The sequence below is a fragment of the Neodiprion lecontei genome, chromosome 4, assembly GCF_021901455.1.
Source record: "Neodiprion lecontei isolate iyNeoLeco1 chromosome 4, iyNeoLeco1.1, whole genome shotgun sequence".
Taxonomy (NCBI): Eukaryota; Metazoa; Arthropoda; class Insecta; order Hymenoptera; family Diprionidae; genus Neodiprion; species Neodiprion lecontei.
In genome coordinates this window covers 20,314,258-20,330,769 of record NC_060263.1, presented here as the reverse complement: position 1 = coordinate 20,330,769, position 16,512 = coordinate 20,314,258, and the positions used below count along the sequence as shown (strand labels likewise).

Here is a 16,512-nt window from a genome sequence, read left to right as displayed (position 1 = left end):
GATTATAAAGATGTGATGAAAGTATTATAAGTGGTTTGAGTCTAATTGGGTCGCACTAGTTTGTAGTGCATCCGTAAGTAAGGCTACCTGATCATGCGTGTCAACCATGGCCATTCGGAAAGCATGTGTTCACACGAAGGTCTATCGCATCGATAACAGCATTTGACGCAATCTTAAAGTCAAAAAAATTAGTTGGCTACTTCAATGGCGATGCTTCTGGGTGTATATATATAAGCTGCACTGCCTTTCCATCGAGATGACAAAATACCGCATCGCAGTTCAGCCAAGATGTGGAGCAAGGTCTTTTTCGTATGTCTGCTGTCAGGTACGTCTTTAATTCACCCGATTCGCACTAACCTGATCAATATTTTTCATAATATTCAGCATGTAAGCTTTGCTTCTTTAGCACTGCAACAATCATCGTTCGGCGTTGACTTGAAATTTCGAGAATGTTCTCCAAGGATGCCGACTGCGGTGTCAAACTGGAGCAGCCCTTACTGTGTGTGCAATTCGACATACTGCGACGATGCACCACGGATATCGAGGCCCTCTGGCAGTTTCAGATCGTATGTGCTAATTTCCACGAGCAAAGACGGCCTGAGATTCAGCACTTCGACCGGGAGCTTTAGAGGGTCCGACGCGGCTCCGGGTAAGTCGATACGCTATTGTACGAGTGTAAGACTTGCCCAGACCTGAGTGAATCTTTCGTTTAGATATCAAACCTGACGCAAGCATCACAGTCGATCCCTCTATGACATATCAAGATATTCTTGGCTTTGGTGCTGCTGCCACGGACGCCACTGGAATAAACATCAATTCCTTACCCGAAGCGGCTCAAAACGAATTTATAAGGTGCTTTGAAGACTCTGAGAAATTCCTTGGACCCACAACTGACCGTCACTTATTTTGATCAGGTCTTACTTTTCCGAGGATGGGCTTGAGTACACGATAATCCGGGTTCCGATGGCGGGTACCGACTTTTCCACCAGGCCTTACAGCTACGCAATGGTCGAGAATGACACCCTCCTTGAGTACTTTGCTCTCGCTGAGGAAGACCACCGCTTCAAGGTACGATCAGTTTCTCTTAAGAGGATACGACATCTTGGTCCGATGAATCCTAGGATGCTTTCAATCAAAATCCCAGATCCCGTTTATCCGGAGAGCTATGAAGCTCAGCAGGCGTCCCATCAACCTGCTCGCCTCGCCTTGGAGCCCATCACCATGGATGAAAGCACGGCCAACGTGGATAGGCTCGAATACTCTGAAGCGAGAATACTGGCACACGTGGGCCTTCTATTTTGCTAAGTGAGTTTTTCCCTCAAACTTTTGTCCAAGCCATGTAAATGCTACACCTCAACTTCCGCAGGTTCTTCAAGGAATACCAAGATCAAGGTCTCAACTTCTGGGCCTTGACCCCTCAGAATGAACCGTTGAACGCTTTCGGTGCTCTGCCCATAAACTCGATGGAATGGACGGTGGAGGACCAGCGTGATTGGGTAGTCAATTTCCTGGTGCCTATACTCAAGAAGACTGGCTTCGGGAACATCAATATTATACTGGTTGACGGGATGAGGCACCTGCTTCCTGAGTGGCCACAGATTTTCATGAACGACTCTTCGACGAGGAAACAGTTCGCAGGAACAGGAGTGCATTGGTACTTGGACCACAGTTACTCGGTGGACAGACTGGACGAGACCCATGATTTGTTTCCGGATAAATTTATAATCTACACCGAGTCGTGTCCAGGTATGTTCTCTTCTCCCTCGTTTCTCTCACATTTGGTCACTCGTTTTCGTACCTCACAGATTACGACGCAGATTTGGGCTCGTGGTACAGAGCCGAGCAATTCGCAGTCAGCATCATCGACACGTTAAACCACTGGGTTGTCGGGTGGTTGGATTGGAACATGGCGTTGGATGAGCGCGGTGGTCCCAACTGGAACGGAAATTTCATGGGAGCTGGTGTGATCGTCAATGGTTCGGCGGGAGAATTCTACAAGCAGCCCACCTTCTACACAATGGGCCATTTTTCAAAGTGAGTTCAATCAAGCGTTTCTCGCGCCACCCTCAGGCTACTGCTACATATATATGTATATAAGTATGCGCAGTTCTCTGCGGATAATAAGACCCAGCGTTCGTTGTCGATCAGATACGTCCCTCCCGGCAGCGTAAGAATTGGTACATCAAACGAAGGACCATTTGAAATAAAAACGGTGGCTTTTCGAAGACCCGACAACTCAACGGCGATTGTATTTCTGAATACGTAAGTCTGAACCAATCGAACGTCGATTAGATTTTTCTCTGCAGGCAGTTCTTTCCGAAAGGAATATTTGTCAGGCTTATTCTCATCCCTGCATGCTCTTTCCCCTTACTTTTCTACCTGTTTTTCACTGATTTCATCTCTTTTTCTCTATTCCCCACAGGCATGATTCCGAGAGGATTATTTCCGTGTCGGATATCACGAAGGGGGCGATTGAGTTCAGTATTCCCGGTAAATCGATACACACTCTAATTTACTGGTAGATTGGCGAGCGAAATATGGTTTCGCAACCGCAAATCGTTTTAAACTGGAAATAACCGAAAACAAGTGTCATACATCTCGTGTTGTAAATTGAAAAAAAAAAAAAATCAATAAATGTAATTGTAAATTGCATTCCAACCACGTACAGAAAAATTAATTGCGATGGTAATTCACCGTATTTTATGCGCGGTAATTAGGTTTATGGAAATAATAATACGTGTGCATAAATTTTCCGATTATTAAGGACAGAAACAGCAAACAAAAAATCCAAGTGTAACAGCTCAGGTATGGGATCATGGAGTGAACGGAGAACGGGTCTGGCTCCTTTACGATCCTTGGACCTGCGTCATCTAGCCGTCGCCGTAACTGACCACTCCTCATTGCTTTGCTTGAGCAATTATAAAGTTACGTACAAAAGTTGAAAAGATACGCAATCTACAAAAACACGTATAAGAAATATATTCGCCTATAATCGTTTATCATGTGTAAATTTATTTACGTGATAAACGGTTGTGTTTGAGTTTCAAGTATAATCTGTAGACCTGGAGTGTACAAAACAAAATGACATTGTAAGCCCGTAAAAAAAAGTTGTCCATTCATTATTAAGTTTCAATTATTCCCATTATTCGGATTCGTGTTTCAAGGCAGCGCTGTAGGCGCAGTACTGGATAAAAATATCTATGAACCATCTCCCGGTATATAAAAGCGGATACGAAGTGCCGTATTTTTATCTATACTCTCCCGCGTCCAGTTTATCATAGCTTCTTAGATTTAACGCAAAGACGTTGAACTGGTCCTGAGTTTGTTTCAACAATATCACTGGTTTGTAAAAAAAAAGTTTTTTTTTCCTTCTTCTTATTATTATATGTAATTACAATATAGTTCTGGGCTACGAGCTTGAACCCGAAGAGGTGTTTCAAACTAAAAAAAGTTTTTTTTATCTGTAACAAGTTGGACGGTGATGTCAGGAGATACGCTACCGCAAAAGCCCTCGAGTTCGGACTCGTTCGCTACTTATATGCGCCATGCCGCCATTCTGTCAGTAATTTCGATGAAGAAATTATCAAATGTTCTTGAAACTATGAATAATAAAACCCTTCAACTCAAATTGTTATTAGTACTTTTATTTTCTTTAAAAGAACTCTTAAAAATAGATATGATTTTACACCGTCCAAGCTGTACCCCCCCGTTTCAACAGAACGCTGTTTTTGTTTACAAGTTATAATCAAAAACTAATAATAGCAACAACATTCATTGAAAAAAAGTTACAGAGTTCAAAAACTTAAACATTAAAATCGTCAGAAAATCTATATACTGGTATAATTCGAGTTGTTTTCTAGATTTCTTTCTTTAAACAGGGTTAGACGATATCTTTCTTTCTCTTTCTAATAAGTCCAAACTGATTTTTTATGTACAAATACTATTTAAGTAGATTCAAGTAGTGTAAATGCAAAAACGAAACACAACAAATTCTAATATTTGAACAATAAAAAAAAAAAAAAAAATTCAAATCATGTAATATGTACGTCACAGCAGAAAATGGAAATAGATTCGGCAGGTTAAAACCTTCGCATCTATAACATTTTTATTTGAAGGAGGATTTCGTTACAGATCTGTGTATTTGGCTTCATGACCGCACTCATAATGATAACCTCCCCACCCCGTACTCTCCCATTCATATGAGAGCGGATTTCGCCCCCACTTTATTAACTAAGGAAAATATCATACAGAGAAAATTGAGTTTCAAACTTATTCACGTTTCATACCCAAGGTGTCCTGTCGAAGTGGATGTAGTGCAGTGCCAAACTTTGTCGTATTTATTTTCTTAAACGGTGGATAAGGCGTTGAGATGAATCCGACTGCAGTTGGGCTGATATTTTGTTCCACCCTCTTCGGTTTTTACGACTTTGTTACGTGTTACCCGGAAGTTAAGCTTCTACACGTGGTAATTATTAATCGACGAGGGGGGAATTTTTCTCCCGAACCACTAATATACTGTAATGTTTGTTACAGCTATTCAGACACGGGGATAAAGTGCCTGACATAGAATTTCAAAATTATCCGCTAGACCCGTATGGAAATCATTCTTATTACCCGATTGGAAGCGGTGGTCTGACGAATGTAAGTATAACAGATATTGCTGTAAAATAATTAACATCAAAATTGTGTAGATACGTGTGCGTTTGAAGAAAAATGGACTTGCTATGTAGCAGATACTCGCTATCGGATCTGTGACCGGTTAAAAATACTCTTTGGAATGTAAATGATTTCGGACGGTATAATTTGTGCTTAGCCCTAGGATTTATTTTATCGGCTATGTAAACAGAGTTAATCATGGAAATGAGATATACGTCTTTACTTCGGGCCGGTCACATCTTAAACAGGATGAAGGCAGATAGATACGCGATGAGTCCAAAGTATATCGACCATGTGAATATTGGACGCAAATCTCTGAATAAATTTGCGATGCCGAAAATGACGTGTGAAATTTTTACGATCAAACGTGCCTCACTACACCATTAAAACATTTTCCGAATTGAAATTTTATAACGATGAATCGTTTTCCTGACTTAAGGCCAATTGCCTAAACAATTTTATGTTCTTAGTCACGTCGATTTTGTTACAATAGAGGAGATCCAACAATATTGGGTGTGGTTCAGTGTAGGAATTTAACTGGCAGGTACAAAATTAACTTTGCTGAATGTATGAGTACATGAATTCTGAATATTGACAGGCATCTTGATGTTTAGATTTTATTTAAATTAATTATGAATAAAAGCTGTGAAACCGATTACATTAATCACCCACCCATCAATTGAATGTTCCTTTCATAGTTTATGTGCAAGGTTTGTGAATAGTTTAAAAAATTTCACAGAAACGCCGCTTAAACCGTCTTACATTCCGAATTTGAAGTTCTTCTGACGTCTTATATAAGACAGGTGCGTTAGCCACACAAGGCGTGATTGAATGTAGGAGTATAAGCTGTACTAATAAGCATTTTCTACGTCTCCGCACTCCTCATTGTTCCAAAATTTGCCTACAGGCACTGCTACTTTTTATTAAAGAAAAAGCGCGCCAACATTACAAGCGTATTCAAGTTGCGTTGATTGTATTCAGAGTTATGCTAGTATATTTTGGTATTTCCAAGTATACCCAGCTATATCCGGATGGAACGCACGTATAGATAGTATAGATAAAGTCCAAGTGACCGTCTGAAATACGTATACTAACCCAAAACTATGATATTTACGGATAACATACAGATTTTAAACGGTCGTTTAGACTTTGTCAATACGTGTGCTCCATAATCTGGGTATACACCAGCACAAAGCGCATTGTCTGCATAATATTAATTTTAGGTTTTAATCAAAATTCCAACTCGTTTTTCAAACGCTGTTGCAGGATGGAAAAATGCGCGAGTACAAGATAGGCAAAATGCTTCGTGATCGATACAACGATTTTTTCGGTCCGAATTATTTGCCGGATGAGATTTACGCAAGATCAACAGCTTTGCATAGGACTCAGATGTCTCTTCAGCTGGTACTAGCAGGCCTCTTTCCCCCCACCGGCCAGCAGATTTGGAACCCGGATTTACCGTGGCAGCCTGTGTCAGTGTTTTCCGAAAACATCAACAAAGATTTCCTCTTGTTTCCACAAGATTGTTCCATGTATGTATATTACGTTCTCATTGTCAGCCAAATCCAAGCTTTGATTTATAACAGTCGCACTCGCTAATTTACGTCTTCACAGGTACCAGAAGGCGTACAGGAATTTCCTGCAGTCAAAAGAAGCCCGACAGCAAATCAATAAGTACAACAGCATTCTGGCCTACCTAACGAAGCACACGGGAAAAACGGTCGACACAACTTCCGCTACCTATTACCTGTACAATTTGCTCAAGGAAGAGGTAATTAGGCTATTGACTGCTTTATTTCGCAAATTCATGCGTTTTACGGCGTGCTTAGGAATTGCAAGGTCTGATGTTGCCGAGTTGGTCTTCCGAGGTCTACCCGTTTCCCATGATGAACATTACCATCCTGAGCTTCGACCATAGGTCATACACTACACAGTTGAAGCGTTTGAACGGGGGTGAGAGATTATTTACCCATTGGCAATTGTCTCGATATTAAGGGTAACCGTTGTTGATTTTTGTTGGAACTTGCAGGTGTTTTGCTCAAACGGATCACCGGTGACATGCAAGACCTCAGAAGCGGTTGTCTCAAGCCTCGAGAAAGGAAAGCGTTCTTTTACAGCGCACATGAAAATAACGTGGCTGCCATGGCGCGTACCCTCGGTACAAACGTTCCCCAACTACCCGCGTACGGATCGACGATCATCTTCGAAACCCTTCAAGATCGTGACAAGGATGACGAGTACTTTGTCCGGGTAAGCGATCATTTTCCGTCTAGTTTACACCACCAATAAACTGACCACAGAGACCCGAGCCTGGAGATGTGTGGCCGCGTGGTAATGGAAACACGAGTTCCCTTGATAGCCCCAGCAGGCACGGTGCTTTCCAACTTTTAATCCTGATTCAATTCCGTTTCAGGTTCTCCACTACACAGGAGTTACCGAAAAATTAATTACACAGACCATTCCCGGATGTTCCGAGGTCTGCCCGCTCGATGAATTCCTCAAACTTTTGCGGGATGTAATTCCAGACCAGACCGAGTATTGCCATGGCGGTAACATTCCGACATCTGGTTCAAGCTCCTTCCCGAATAATATATTGCGCCTCGCCGTTCTGGCGATAATTATCAGACTGCATTCCGACTAAGCTTGCGGTTAAACGTTCTCTGACCCAGTTAACGCATGGTAATTTTCGCTATAACCATGTGCTTATTATAATCATTTTCCGTCGCGTACGTCAATTTTATTTTCTTCGTGTCATGAATTATTTACACACAAGTCTTTCAGGTACATTTCCTTTTCCATTTCTGACTGATATGAGAGCAGGTAAAAGTCAAAAGTAATCTGGCAGACAAATAAAAAATCCAGACAAGGCTTTGTTCTATCCGTTGATCGAGGTTCAACCATTTAATTAAGATCTGAACGTCCTCCAAGGTAATCCATCTGCATCCTGACCAGAATGACGATTATTCGCGATACTGCTTTCATATGTCGGTAGGCTTTGATCGAATTGCACTTGATGAGGCGTATTTTTTTTATTAATCAGTGCAGAACACCCTTACTTTTCATCATTTCGCTGTAAAGTAGTTGGCAGTAGGATCCTGAGGCATATACTCTTCGGTAGTTTCCGCAACGTCCTTTCGGATTGTTCAATTTGCCTGGTATGAGCCATCGAGACAGTCCACTCATTGTCAGCGTGTCCGACTGTACTTGACGACTTCAACGACGTGACGATAATTTTTGTTAGTTCTGTGTAATAATATAATTGGTCAGGCACGGTATATGTATAGCGGCGCAAACGGCAAAACAATAAACAAAGTTGACTGTTTTCGCGCACGGACCCTGACCTTCTCTTTCTCCTGCTCCGGCGCTCGTTTTTTGTTCCCTTCCCTTTCCCTTTGCGGCCGACAAATGCATACATAAGAAAAGAGGAACGCACACGCATCGGCCGCACACAACTAAAGGGAGACGAATGCGCGCGCAAGCTATCGGAGGGAATGAAACAGCTGTTTTAACAATTGTAGAGTCATCTGGCGGAGCGCGGTCACATCGTCGAAAGACGTCAGGGTGAGTGAGATTCAGGTATCCTGGAAAATCGGGCCTGGCAGAGGACTGAGCGAGAGTGTAACGTGCACGGTGCACAAAGTGTTAGTTGATTAGACCAACGACAAATCGCGTCTCGCGTTGCGTGCAGTACCCGTGTTTTAAAGATGGCCGCTGGATGTTGTGGAACGAAAAAGCAAAAGTTAAACAACTCGTTGAGCATACCGTGTAACGGCACATCCTCCCTGCAAAATGGTCTACGAAACGGAATTATCGCTCATCCGGAGATGTGCTTCTTCTGCTTTGACGTCCTTTATTGTCAGCTCCATCAACTCGATCCTCCAAAAACGCCAAACTTCAGCAATGATGCATTGTGAGTATCTCTCTTTTCTCCCCCTTCTTCCCTCCCACCGCCACCCTCCTCTACCGTCGCACTGATGCTTTTTCCCGCCGCCTCTACCCCCACCCCGACTCGCTCTTCCTCTTCTCTCTCCCTCTCCCTCCTAATTCTCCTCTAAACGCGGCGTTTTCTTTGTTGTGTATTATGATCGTCCTCCTTTGTTGTCCTCCTAGTAACAAAACTTTAAAAATTTTCTTTATCATCCCTCTCGAAACACCGAAAACATGCTAGACGCGTATTTTTGATCGGTTTCATTGTATGTTATTTTTTCTAATCTTTTTTCAGAATTTTCCTTCTCAAATTGAATTTATCTTTTAAGGATGTATGATTGGCCAAAAATCTATACTCTTTCGTAGTTTTACTAAAATGGATTTATACATGGAGTATTTATCAAATGATTGTATTTGTAATCTGTGAAAATTTCAAAATATTGGAATCCTAAACAAAGGCTTGGACATATTGATGTTTCGTTTTGAATGCTTTCCAAATCATTAGAAACCTTTTAGATTCGTTTATTCTCAATTTACAGTGGCATAATTTATTTGGAAGTTTATTTTTTTAGATATTTACTGACACACTTTGTTGTTTATCATGCGAGCATGAAATTCTCAAGTTTACAACGTTGCACCGAAATTGATAAAAAAATTACAATACTCGATTGATTACAGATAAGAAAAGTAAATCTGTTTCAGCAACGCTGCAAGAAACAGTCTTCTGAACAAATTGAGTAATTGTTGAGCAAACTCTAATAACTACCAGATTTCGAAAAGTTTTAAAGCAATTCAAAACGAAGCATTGATGTCTAAACTTTTATATACAATACCAATATTTTTCATTTTCGCATATTCGAAGAGATCTTTATAGCTCTTGAACATGATAATTTGATGAATACTCAATATGTGAGTATCTAACAACAAAACTTTTGTAAAATGTTGATTTTTAGCTTGCCAAACTTACAGACGAGTTTTTTTGGGGGACTTTTTTCCTTTCATTTTTACAGTTAATTCAAAATTATCATGTACAAGATTGCGATCACATAATCAAAACTGACACCGTGTAATTCTTTACGAAGATACGAAGGCTGCTTTGTGTTGATGTTCTACGTTGATAAATGAGGGCCCGCCTGTCTATGAAGCAGCATATAATTGAATAATTAACTAAGACCACAATTGCAGCCCGTTATTTGTGACATGGGCTATTGGAAAGGACAAACGATTGAGGGGCTGCATTGGCACTTTCAACGCGATGCACCTTCATGCTGGACTCCGTGAATACGCAGCGACTAGGTAAACAGCCCTTTTTTTTCTACCTGTCAGCATTGCCCTGATACCCAGCTTACATCGACCTTTTTTGCTATTTCAGTGCCTTCAAGGATTCACGCTTTAATCCCATTACACGAGACGAACTTCCTCGCCTACACGTCAGCGTCTCGATTCTTCGTCATTTTGAAGACGGTGCAGACTATCTTGATTGGGAAGTCGGTGTTCACGGTATTAGGATTGAGTTTCACAACGAAAAGGGCAACAAGCGCACTGCCACTTATTTACCTGAAGTAGCCACTGAACAAGGTTTGTACCATTTTCCAACATATCAGTTAAGCAATAGAATCTACTTTTGCAAAGCTTTAATTTAAAAGAAAATTGCACTCTACTATCGAAGTCGTTGCACAATCTGAAGAAAGAAAAACAGTGAATCAATAAAAGCAATAGACTCATTGGGATTGTTCAATTTTTCAAAACCCAGGTTGGGACCAAATACAAACAATCGACTCGTTGTTGCGGAAAGGGGGCTTCAAGGGAGTGGTGACGCCGGATATTAGGAGAAACTTGAAGCTAACTCGATACAGGAGCGAAAAGGTCTCTGTGAGCTATCAAGACTACATGAGTCATTGGCATAGCCAGCAATGCTAGCAGCTGGCCCGGAGTCCTTCGCAGGGACTCCCGCCTCGTTACCACCAACCAGACATTGACTATCGGTACAGAAACTCTGACCCAAGTTGTTATCGCGCCTCTCAGACTCAGCGCGATCCTTCGATCCAGCAAACGCCTAGCAATTACACAACAATCCCTCAGCACACCTTAGTCATGGTACAACCAAGCCACCCGTCGTCTTTCATTCATCCGATTCCGCAAACGCAGGTTCCACCGGCGTTGATACCGGTACAGAGTTACCCACCGTTTTGGTGGAATAGACACGGTCCACCGCCCTTCCAGCAACCCCATTCGTCGCAAAATTCGCGCGATTTTTACTGCCAATCGCAGGGTACCTATGAACACGGTGTGCGCAAGCGAAAATGACATCAGTGGCAATTATTGCGTGCAACTTTTCACTGTTTTAAATGGTGCCTGTTATACTTCGTATGCTTTAGCATACACAGTCTGCCATTCATGATACCTTATAGTCCTCCTTGAGGATGCGTATTATTATTGGAGAGTAAACCTTTGTCATACGGTAGGGGAAAAATTTTCAACGTCGTCATTTGTCAGACAGTGTCGACTGATTGAAGAAAGTAATTCAATTTTTTCCATGATACTGTTGTTTTGCTGTCTTCTTTAGTTCGTTCTTTACTGCCTTTGATAATATAGCTCTCGATTAATTGCGAGCTGAGTTGTGTGTCTAAATTGTATATATATATACAATTATATATATATACATATATATATATATATATATATATATATATATATATATATATATATATATATATATATATATATATATATATATATATATATATATATTAATGCTCCAGTCGCGATGATGTTGTGATCTGAAAATGAATAATTTTGTCGTATTATTCTGTCCGAGACTGTATTAAAAATGAATATATATATATATATATATATATATATTTGAAAAAAAAAATAAATAATAAAATATTGAAAACTTTACAGCAATATTAGAGCATCTAGTTGAATAGCGATAATGCTAAAGTTCATATTCTAGCTCGCAAATCTTTGATTCAAAATTGAAATAAAATCCCTATCCTTCCTATCTCTCTGTTAAATACGTTTAATTAAATGAAATTGAAAGAAAAAACATTACTAAAATTGAGGCAGAAGTTTTTACCAGAGTGTTTTTGAATCTTATGAATATTCACACACCTGTACTTATCATTATCCGTTTGTTTTTCGGTGTTTCGGTATATATCAATTTAGTGGATGAACCAAACAGTTTCACCAAAGCATAAAGAAAAACCTGTGCACAATTAATTCAAATAAGCGACCGTGAAATTCAGTTTATTATTGAATCCTCGAAATTATATAGGCTCTCCATCGCGATGCCAACTTTTCTGTTATTATTAACCATAATTGAACATAGAAAAAAAAAGAATAAATAAAAAATTAAAATAGGCAAATAATAGAAAAATATATATTAAAAAAATTGTAGTTAATAATCTTCCCTTATATTGACGGTATGAAAAAACAAAAAGTGTCTCGATACTTCGTGCTGAGTTACTTATAAAATTCAGACAGATTAAAAATATACAAAAGTGGTTACAGATCACGCCAGATGCAAAATCTATCGTAATTGCAATGTTACAAATCCTGATATCACAAACACGTTACCATCATAACTAAAAGTAAGATATGTGCGTAATACATCTTTTTTTTCAGTTTGTATTTCATTGCTATTTTTTATTTTCGTTTTTTTGGAAATGGAGACTTGTTTTTCACTGTTAATTGCCATGTAACTATTATTCAATGATACTTTTTCCCTCGTCTGACCACGATTACCTGTCAATGTCTCAATATTTCATCGAGATGAGTTTAACCTATGCAATTTATACAAAGTGATCAGTTTCAATGAGGTCAACCATCGAACGTAAACATATCAAAGATGATGACTGTGTATAAACAATTAGGATACATTCAGAGTATAAAATGTGAATAGAAAATTGAAAAAATTGACAAAACGTAATGCGATGAGGGGCAGTTAGACGTGTCTTGTATCTGGATACACAATTACTGCAAATAAGTATGTTGAGAGTGATCCACATTGTATATCTGTAATAAGAATAATAATGATAACAAACAATAAATCTAAAATGTATGTTAAAACGATTAACCTTAAGGGAAGGCGCATAAAAAGCCTAATAAATGACGATCTCATTGTGATTTTGATTGCTCTGTGATTAATGTTGACGTCATACATATATGTACAACTTTGTAACATTCGATGCATCGAGTGCTTGATAATAGTATAGACTTGTTGTATATTTTATTTTTGATTTTCAAAAAAGTTTTCTCACTTTCAAATATTTGACTGACAAGTAAGCTCAGCTCAGATTAAATATCCAGAAAAATGCACGCCGGTATCTTTCCCACCAAAGCGATTTAGTGTCATCCTTAATTCGCGGTAAATTGACTTAAAACGCAAATACGTATGCGATACGCAATCCACAAACCTTTGAATACCGCGTGGTTGACCGAATACTCTGTGAATAAAAACAGATATATAAGCTTGTAGATATATATGCCTGATTTATTTCGTGCATTGTATGCAGCTATTGTACATAAGATGGTTCGGAACAAATTAATATCAAAGCCCTATTATAGAGCGTTTTTCGTTAAAAAAATTTTTTGTTGTTAATCAGGTGATTAACCGTGTACTTTGGCAGAATTTTCAATGAAATTCTTCCACTTTTTCATGACTCCTTAGCTTTACTTAGATCATCCAGCCCAATGAGGTAGCTGGTTTAATTCACTGCCAATTTATTCATTGTTGTTTCTAGAGTTTGCTAATAATAATAATAATTAATTAATTAATTAATCAAATTATAACATTCATGTTGTTGAATTTCGTTTAATATTAATCTATTCTAGTAGATTATTATAATATACTGTATACTCTTATATTGTCATAAGTTGCCAGCTATGCAACAAATTGCTATCGTTTTATTTGAGAAAAAGTCTTTTGGGTTGAACGTTATCTACAAATTTGCTATTTAAATCCACTTCATTATTCAGCTTTGAAAATTCGTGAAAGAAGCATTCAACAATGTCGGAAAAGATATGTAGGTGATTTGAAAGTGACGCTCGCGTCATCTCTCGATACCAGATTCACACATATGGTAATAAAATTTGAATATTCCAAATACACCTAATCTTTTCAATTGTTCAAAAAATTTACGGTTATTAATGAAATGCAATAATCTTCAACGAAAAATTATACATTACCGCGAGCAGCTCCTTATTTGATATTCTAATAAATTGTAAATAGGAGAACAAACAAAGAAATCATTATGTGCCTAGATGTGTGGTTTACATTAAATCGAACAATTGATTACAAAAGCGATTGAAAACAGATTATAGTTACTTTAGGTGTTCAGTGAGTAGTAGTGAAAAAATATTTGACAGGGAGAAAGAATTGAAAAAAGAAAAGACGAAAAAAATATAGACGTAAACAAATAATAATAATAATAATATTGTGAGCAACTTCTAGTTTATAATTAAACATGAAAATGTATGGAATTGCAAAATAAATATTAAATTTTCTATATCATATAGTACAATTTATTTAGACTATCAATCTTTATAATTTACAAATGCCATAGCCCACCTGAGTCTTCTCGTCGCATGCTTCAACATTCGCTTTGAGGGATATTTGTACACAGTGAACATTTGTGACCGAATATTCTCACACACACTCGAATACTACCGAAGTACATATATGTAATAAAAAACTATACCCAATTGATCTGGGTACATGTATTACAGAGGATAAGAGCACGGCAACAATGCGAGTTGCATTCACCTATGATTGCTTATTGTCGTTAAACAAATGGACTGTTATCATAAACTTTCTCAGCTTCCAACAGTTGTTGCTTCACGTTGTAGTAAGACTTTATTTCCAATCGAGTAATACACGATCCTAAAAATAATTGTCCAATTGCTATAATTGATAGTTGCAGATTGATTGGACGAGTAAATTTTCTCAGGACTGATATCAGACCCCAAAAATCGTTCGTTATATTAGGCAGTCTGTAAGTCGCATATCGCGTCGCAAGCTGTAAGAAAAAGTAAGGATCAAATTACATATCGCACAGACAAATGTGCTTCAAATTCCTGTAATTGAATCCCTACATACGTTACTTCGAACGTGTTTGAGAAACAGTGACTTCACTACCTACCAAAACACTTCCCATTGGACCTAGCGTCATTGGATAGAGAAAGCCGACTGTAAATTGCAGCAAGGCTGCTCTTGTCTCAAGGCACAGTAGGCACTTCTTTCTTTCGAGAAGTATATCCCTTGTGACGAACTAGAAGCGAAAAGAATATCGCTGTGATAAAATAAAATGAGGAACATACGAACATCTTGGGTATATGTTTCCAGCAGCGATCTGGCAATGAGAGTGTTGAATTTGATTAAAAGATAGATTATCATATACTGCATATAGTGCATTTGATTCTAGAAGAAATGCTAATAGTGGTTTTCCCCGTCAAAGTCTTACCAGTTTGTGTGCTAAGGTAGCTGCTATACCAGGCAACACAATAATGGGCAAATAGGTAGCTGCACTTCCAATTTTCATCAATTTCATTTTTCTTCTATAATGGGCATTGACGTAAATACCAGCTACTGCAGCAGTAATACTAAGAATGCCAATTCCACTGCGAAGCGGCCATCTAAAGGGTTAGGCGATTGTCGCATTACGTTACAATGGATTTGATTAAATCGTAGATGACAACTCTTGAATATCAAGAAAATAAGACGACTACATGAAAATGATTAAGTTGAATTTAGTAACGTTACTATCATGAAGTATTGATGAGAGATTAATATTCTGCAAGTTTAGAATGTTTTTAAATTCTAAGTCAAGTTTGGAATCCCAAGTATTTTTGCTGGATTATAATTTAGTGAATTTTAGAAAATTCTAAAAGTGCAAAGAAATGGGATTTCGTAATAATTCATATTTTCATTGACGTTAAAAACTTCAACTTAGTGAAAAACTGTTTTCTAACCTATTTTTAGGTTATGTTACGTTGGGTTGAGACTTACACCTCTAATTGGTTCGGCCAGTGCCGCAGCATATCGACTTGATATCGCAAAGCTTCGTTTTTGTCCAAAGGCACGGCGTCTGTAGGCAACGGACCTGTTTGTTTTACCAAAGCCATAATTCGGGGAAATTACGACCCGCTGCTGCGGACGCCGGTATCTACACGTGAATCTTCGCGTCGTCTGCTGACTTACAGCATTTTCCGCACTGATTTTCCGAATAATCTTTTCAGTGGTTGCAATCAGTGCGAATCACGTGGTTTTCGTCCAATGGCGAATGAATTCTAAAGAACCCGCTCTCAGTGCAGCCGTTCGAAAAATTACAGTAACGACGTGCGGTATTAATCAGCTCGAAAACGACAATTTGCAGTTGATTTTGGAAAAGTTCAAGGCAAGTTCTTGTAGCAAAATTGTAGTGACCGCAAGAGAGTCCTATGCACCCTTACCATAGTTCTTAGACCAATACAGACGTATACAGTTACGATCATACGTGCAAGATTCTCATATTATTAGTTCTTACACGCCACATTGCCTGTTATTTTATCAACCAAGCTCACATCTATAAAGTATTAAGCAGCGTATATACAATTTTCACACGTCACCGTTATATCTTCCGAAAATCATGTACAGTTCACAATCAGAGAAGCCCTTATTCTCAGAACTAAGGATAGCACCTTTGTTTTAATGACGATGTAATCAATTAATGCTTCACCGTTTGCTTCTCTGAACCAATCGTTCCGTGCTAATACTCCGCCAAGACACTACTTACTAACCAGATGTCTTGCTCTCAAGTAATCAATTAGCATCAACCAATCATTTTAGACCCACGAAAAAACGCGCCTTTTTTCGAACTCTTCCTACGTTGATGCATGTCAGCATGACGTTCTAAATTCCAATTTTCCCGGAATTTTGCACGGAAAATG

General features: G+C 38.8%; 4 protein-coding genes and 1 long non-coding RNA gene across 9 annotated transcripts; 3 read left to right on the top strand and 2 right to left on the bottom strand.

Moving 5' to 3' along the window:
* Positions 1-242: 242 nt before the first annotated feature.
* Positions 243-2,734, top strand: LOC107221593 (lysosomal acid glucosylceramidase). Of its 3 annotated transcripts, none has more exons than XR_006903700.1 (9): positions 243-325; positions 407-649; positions 714-852; positions 915-1,068; positions 1,145-1,305; positions 1,367-1,746; positions 1,806-2,034; positions 2,108-2,262; positions 2,423-2,490. XR_006903700.1 is itself a non-coding variant. In XM_015660639.2 (9 exons), exons 1-9 carry the CDS (start codon positions 289-291, stop codon positions 2,520-2,522), a joined length of 1,557 nt encoding a protein of 518 aa, XP_015516125.2. In that variant the 5' UTR covers positions 243-288; the 3' UTR covers positions 2,523-2,734. The 3 variants fall into 3 exon arrangements, 1 of the variants encoding a protein (XP_015516125.2); XR_006903699.1 differs by having other exon boundaries at positions 2,099-2,262; XM_015660639.2 differs by having other exon boundaries at positions 2,149-2,262; positions 2,423-2,734.
* A 206-nt stretch (positions 2,735-2,940) lies between these two features.
* LOC107221594 (venom acid phosphatase Acph-1-like) lies at positions 2,941-7,986 on the top strand. Of its 3 annotated transcripts, XM_046736358.1 has the most exons (8): positions 2,941-3,342; positions 4,292-4,465; positions 4,534-4,641; positions 5,923-6,188; positions 6,271-6,427; positions 6,486-6,609; positions 6,686-6,906; positions 7,070-7,986. In XM_046736358.1, exons 2-8 carry the CDS (start codon positions 4,370-4,372, stop codon positions 7,295-7,297), a joined length of 1,200 nt encoding a protein of 399 aa, XP_046592314.1. In that variant the 5' UTR covers positions 2,941-3,342; positions 4,292-4,369; the 3' UTR covers positions 7,298-7,986. The 3 variants fall into 3 exon arrangements, with proteins under 3 accessions (XP_046592314.1, XP_046592315.1, XP_015516126.1); XM_046736359.1 differs by lacking the exon at positions 4,292-4,465; XM_015660640.2 differs by lacking the exon at positions 2,941-3,342 and having other exon boundaries at positions 4,268-4,465.
* Positions 7,697-8,128, bottom strand: LOC124293834. Its single transcript, XR_006903702.1, has 2 exons — positions 7,998-8,128; positions 7,697-7,899 (listed from the first exon to the last, which is right to left on the bottom strand). It is a non-coding gene; the product is annotated as an uncharacterized LOC124293834 (long non-coding RNA).
* Positions 8,129-8,197: 69 nt separating this feature from the next.
* On the top strand, positions 8,198-11,234 carry LOC107221573 (AMME syndrome candidate gene 1 protein homolog). Its single transcript, XM_015660611.2, has 4 exons — positions 8,198-8,566; positions 9,769-9,879; positions 9,956-10,161; positions 10,337-11,234. Exons 1-4 carry the CDS (start codon positions 8,361-8,363, stop codon positions 10,501-10,503), a joined length of 690 nt encoding a protein of 229 aa, XP_015516097.1. The 5' UTR covers positions 8,198-8,360; the 3' UTR covers positions 10,504-11,234.
* A 1,994-nt stretch (positions 11,235-13,228) lies between these two features.
* Positions 13,229-16,406, bottom strand: LOC107221582. The gene is made up of 4 exons (XM_015660621.2): positions 15,593-16,406; positions 15,048-15,219; positions 14,727-14,855; positions 13,229-14,603 (listed from the first exon to the last, which is right to left on the bottom strand). Exons 1-4 carry the CDS (start codon positions 15,706-15,708, stop codon positions 14,370-14,372), a joined length of 651 nt encoding a protein of 216 aa, XP_015516107.1. The 5' UTR covers positions 15,709-16,406; the 3' UTR covers positions 13,229-14,369.
* Between the last annotated feature and the right edge of the window lie 106 nt (positions 16,407-16,512).

What these genes read in the sequence shown, in the direction of transcription:
- LOC107221573 (XM_015660611.2), top strand. Translation starts at nt 8,361, where the DNA reads ATGGCCGCTGGATGTTGTGGAACGAAAAAGCAAAAGTTAAACAACTCG. An exon ending in AACTTCAGCAATGATGCATT is followed by an intron (nt 8,567 to 9,768) that starts GTGAGTATCTCT and finishes CCACAATTGCAG; the next exon opens with CCCGTTATTTGTGACATGGG. An exon ending in CGTGAATACGCAGCGACTAG is followed by an intron (nt 9,880 to 9,955) that starts GTAAACAGCCCT and finishes TTGCTATTTCAG; the next exon opens with TGCCTTCAAGGATTCACGCT.
- LOC107221593 (XM_015660639.2), top strand. Translation starts at nt 289, where the DNA reads ATGTGGAGCAAGGTCTTTTTCGTATGTCTGCTGTCAG. An exon ending in TTTCGTATGTCTGCTGTCAG is followed by an intron (nt 326 to 406) that starts GTACGTCTTTAA and finishes TTGCTTCTTTAG; the next exon opens with CACTGCAACAATCATCGTTC. An exon ending in GCGATTGTATTTCTGAATAC is followed by an intron (nt 2,263 to 2,422) that starts GTAAGTCTGAAC and finishes TATTCCCCACAG; the next exon opens with GCATGATTCCGAGAGGATTA.
- LOC107221582 (XM_015660621.2), bottom strand. Translation starts at nt 15,708, where the DNA reads ATGGCTTTGGTAAAACAAACAGGTCCGTTGCCTACAGACGCCGTGCCT. An exon ending in TGGCCGAACCAATTAGAGGT is followed by an intron (nt 15,220 to 15,592) that starts GTAAGTCTCAAC and finishes CTAACCCTTTAG; the next exon opens with ATGGCCGCTTCGCAGTGGAA. An exon ending in GTCCAATGGGAAGTGTTTTG is followed by an intron (nt 14,604 to 14,726) that starts GTAGGTAGTGAA and finishes TTTTTCTTACAG; the next exon opens with CTTGCGACGCGATATGCGAC.
- LOC107221594 (XM_046736358.1), top strand. Translation starts at nt 4,370, where the DNA reads ATGAATCCGACTGCAGTTGGGCTGATATTTTGTTCCACCCTCTTCGGT. An exon ending in GTTGAAGCGTTTGAACGGGG is followed by an intron (nt 6,610 to 6,685) that starts GTGAGAGATTAT and finishes TGGAACTTGCAG; the next exon opens with GTGTTTTGCTCAAACGGATC. An exon ending in ATGACGAGTACTTTGTCCGG is followed by an intron (nt 6,907 to 7,069) that starts GTAAGCGATCAT and finishes ATTCCGTTTCAG; the next exon opens with GTTCTCCACTACACAGGAGT.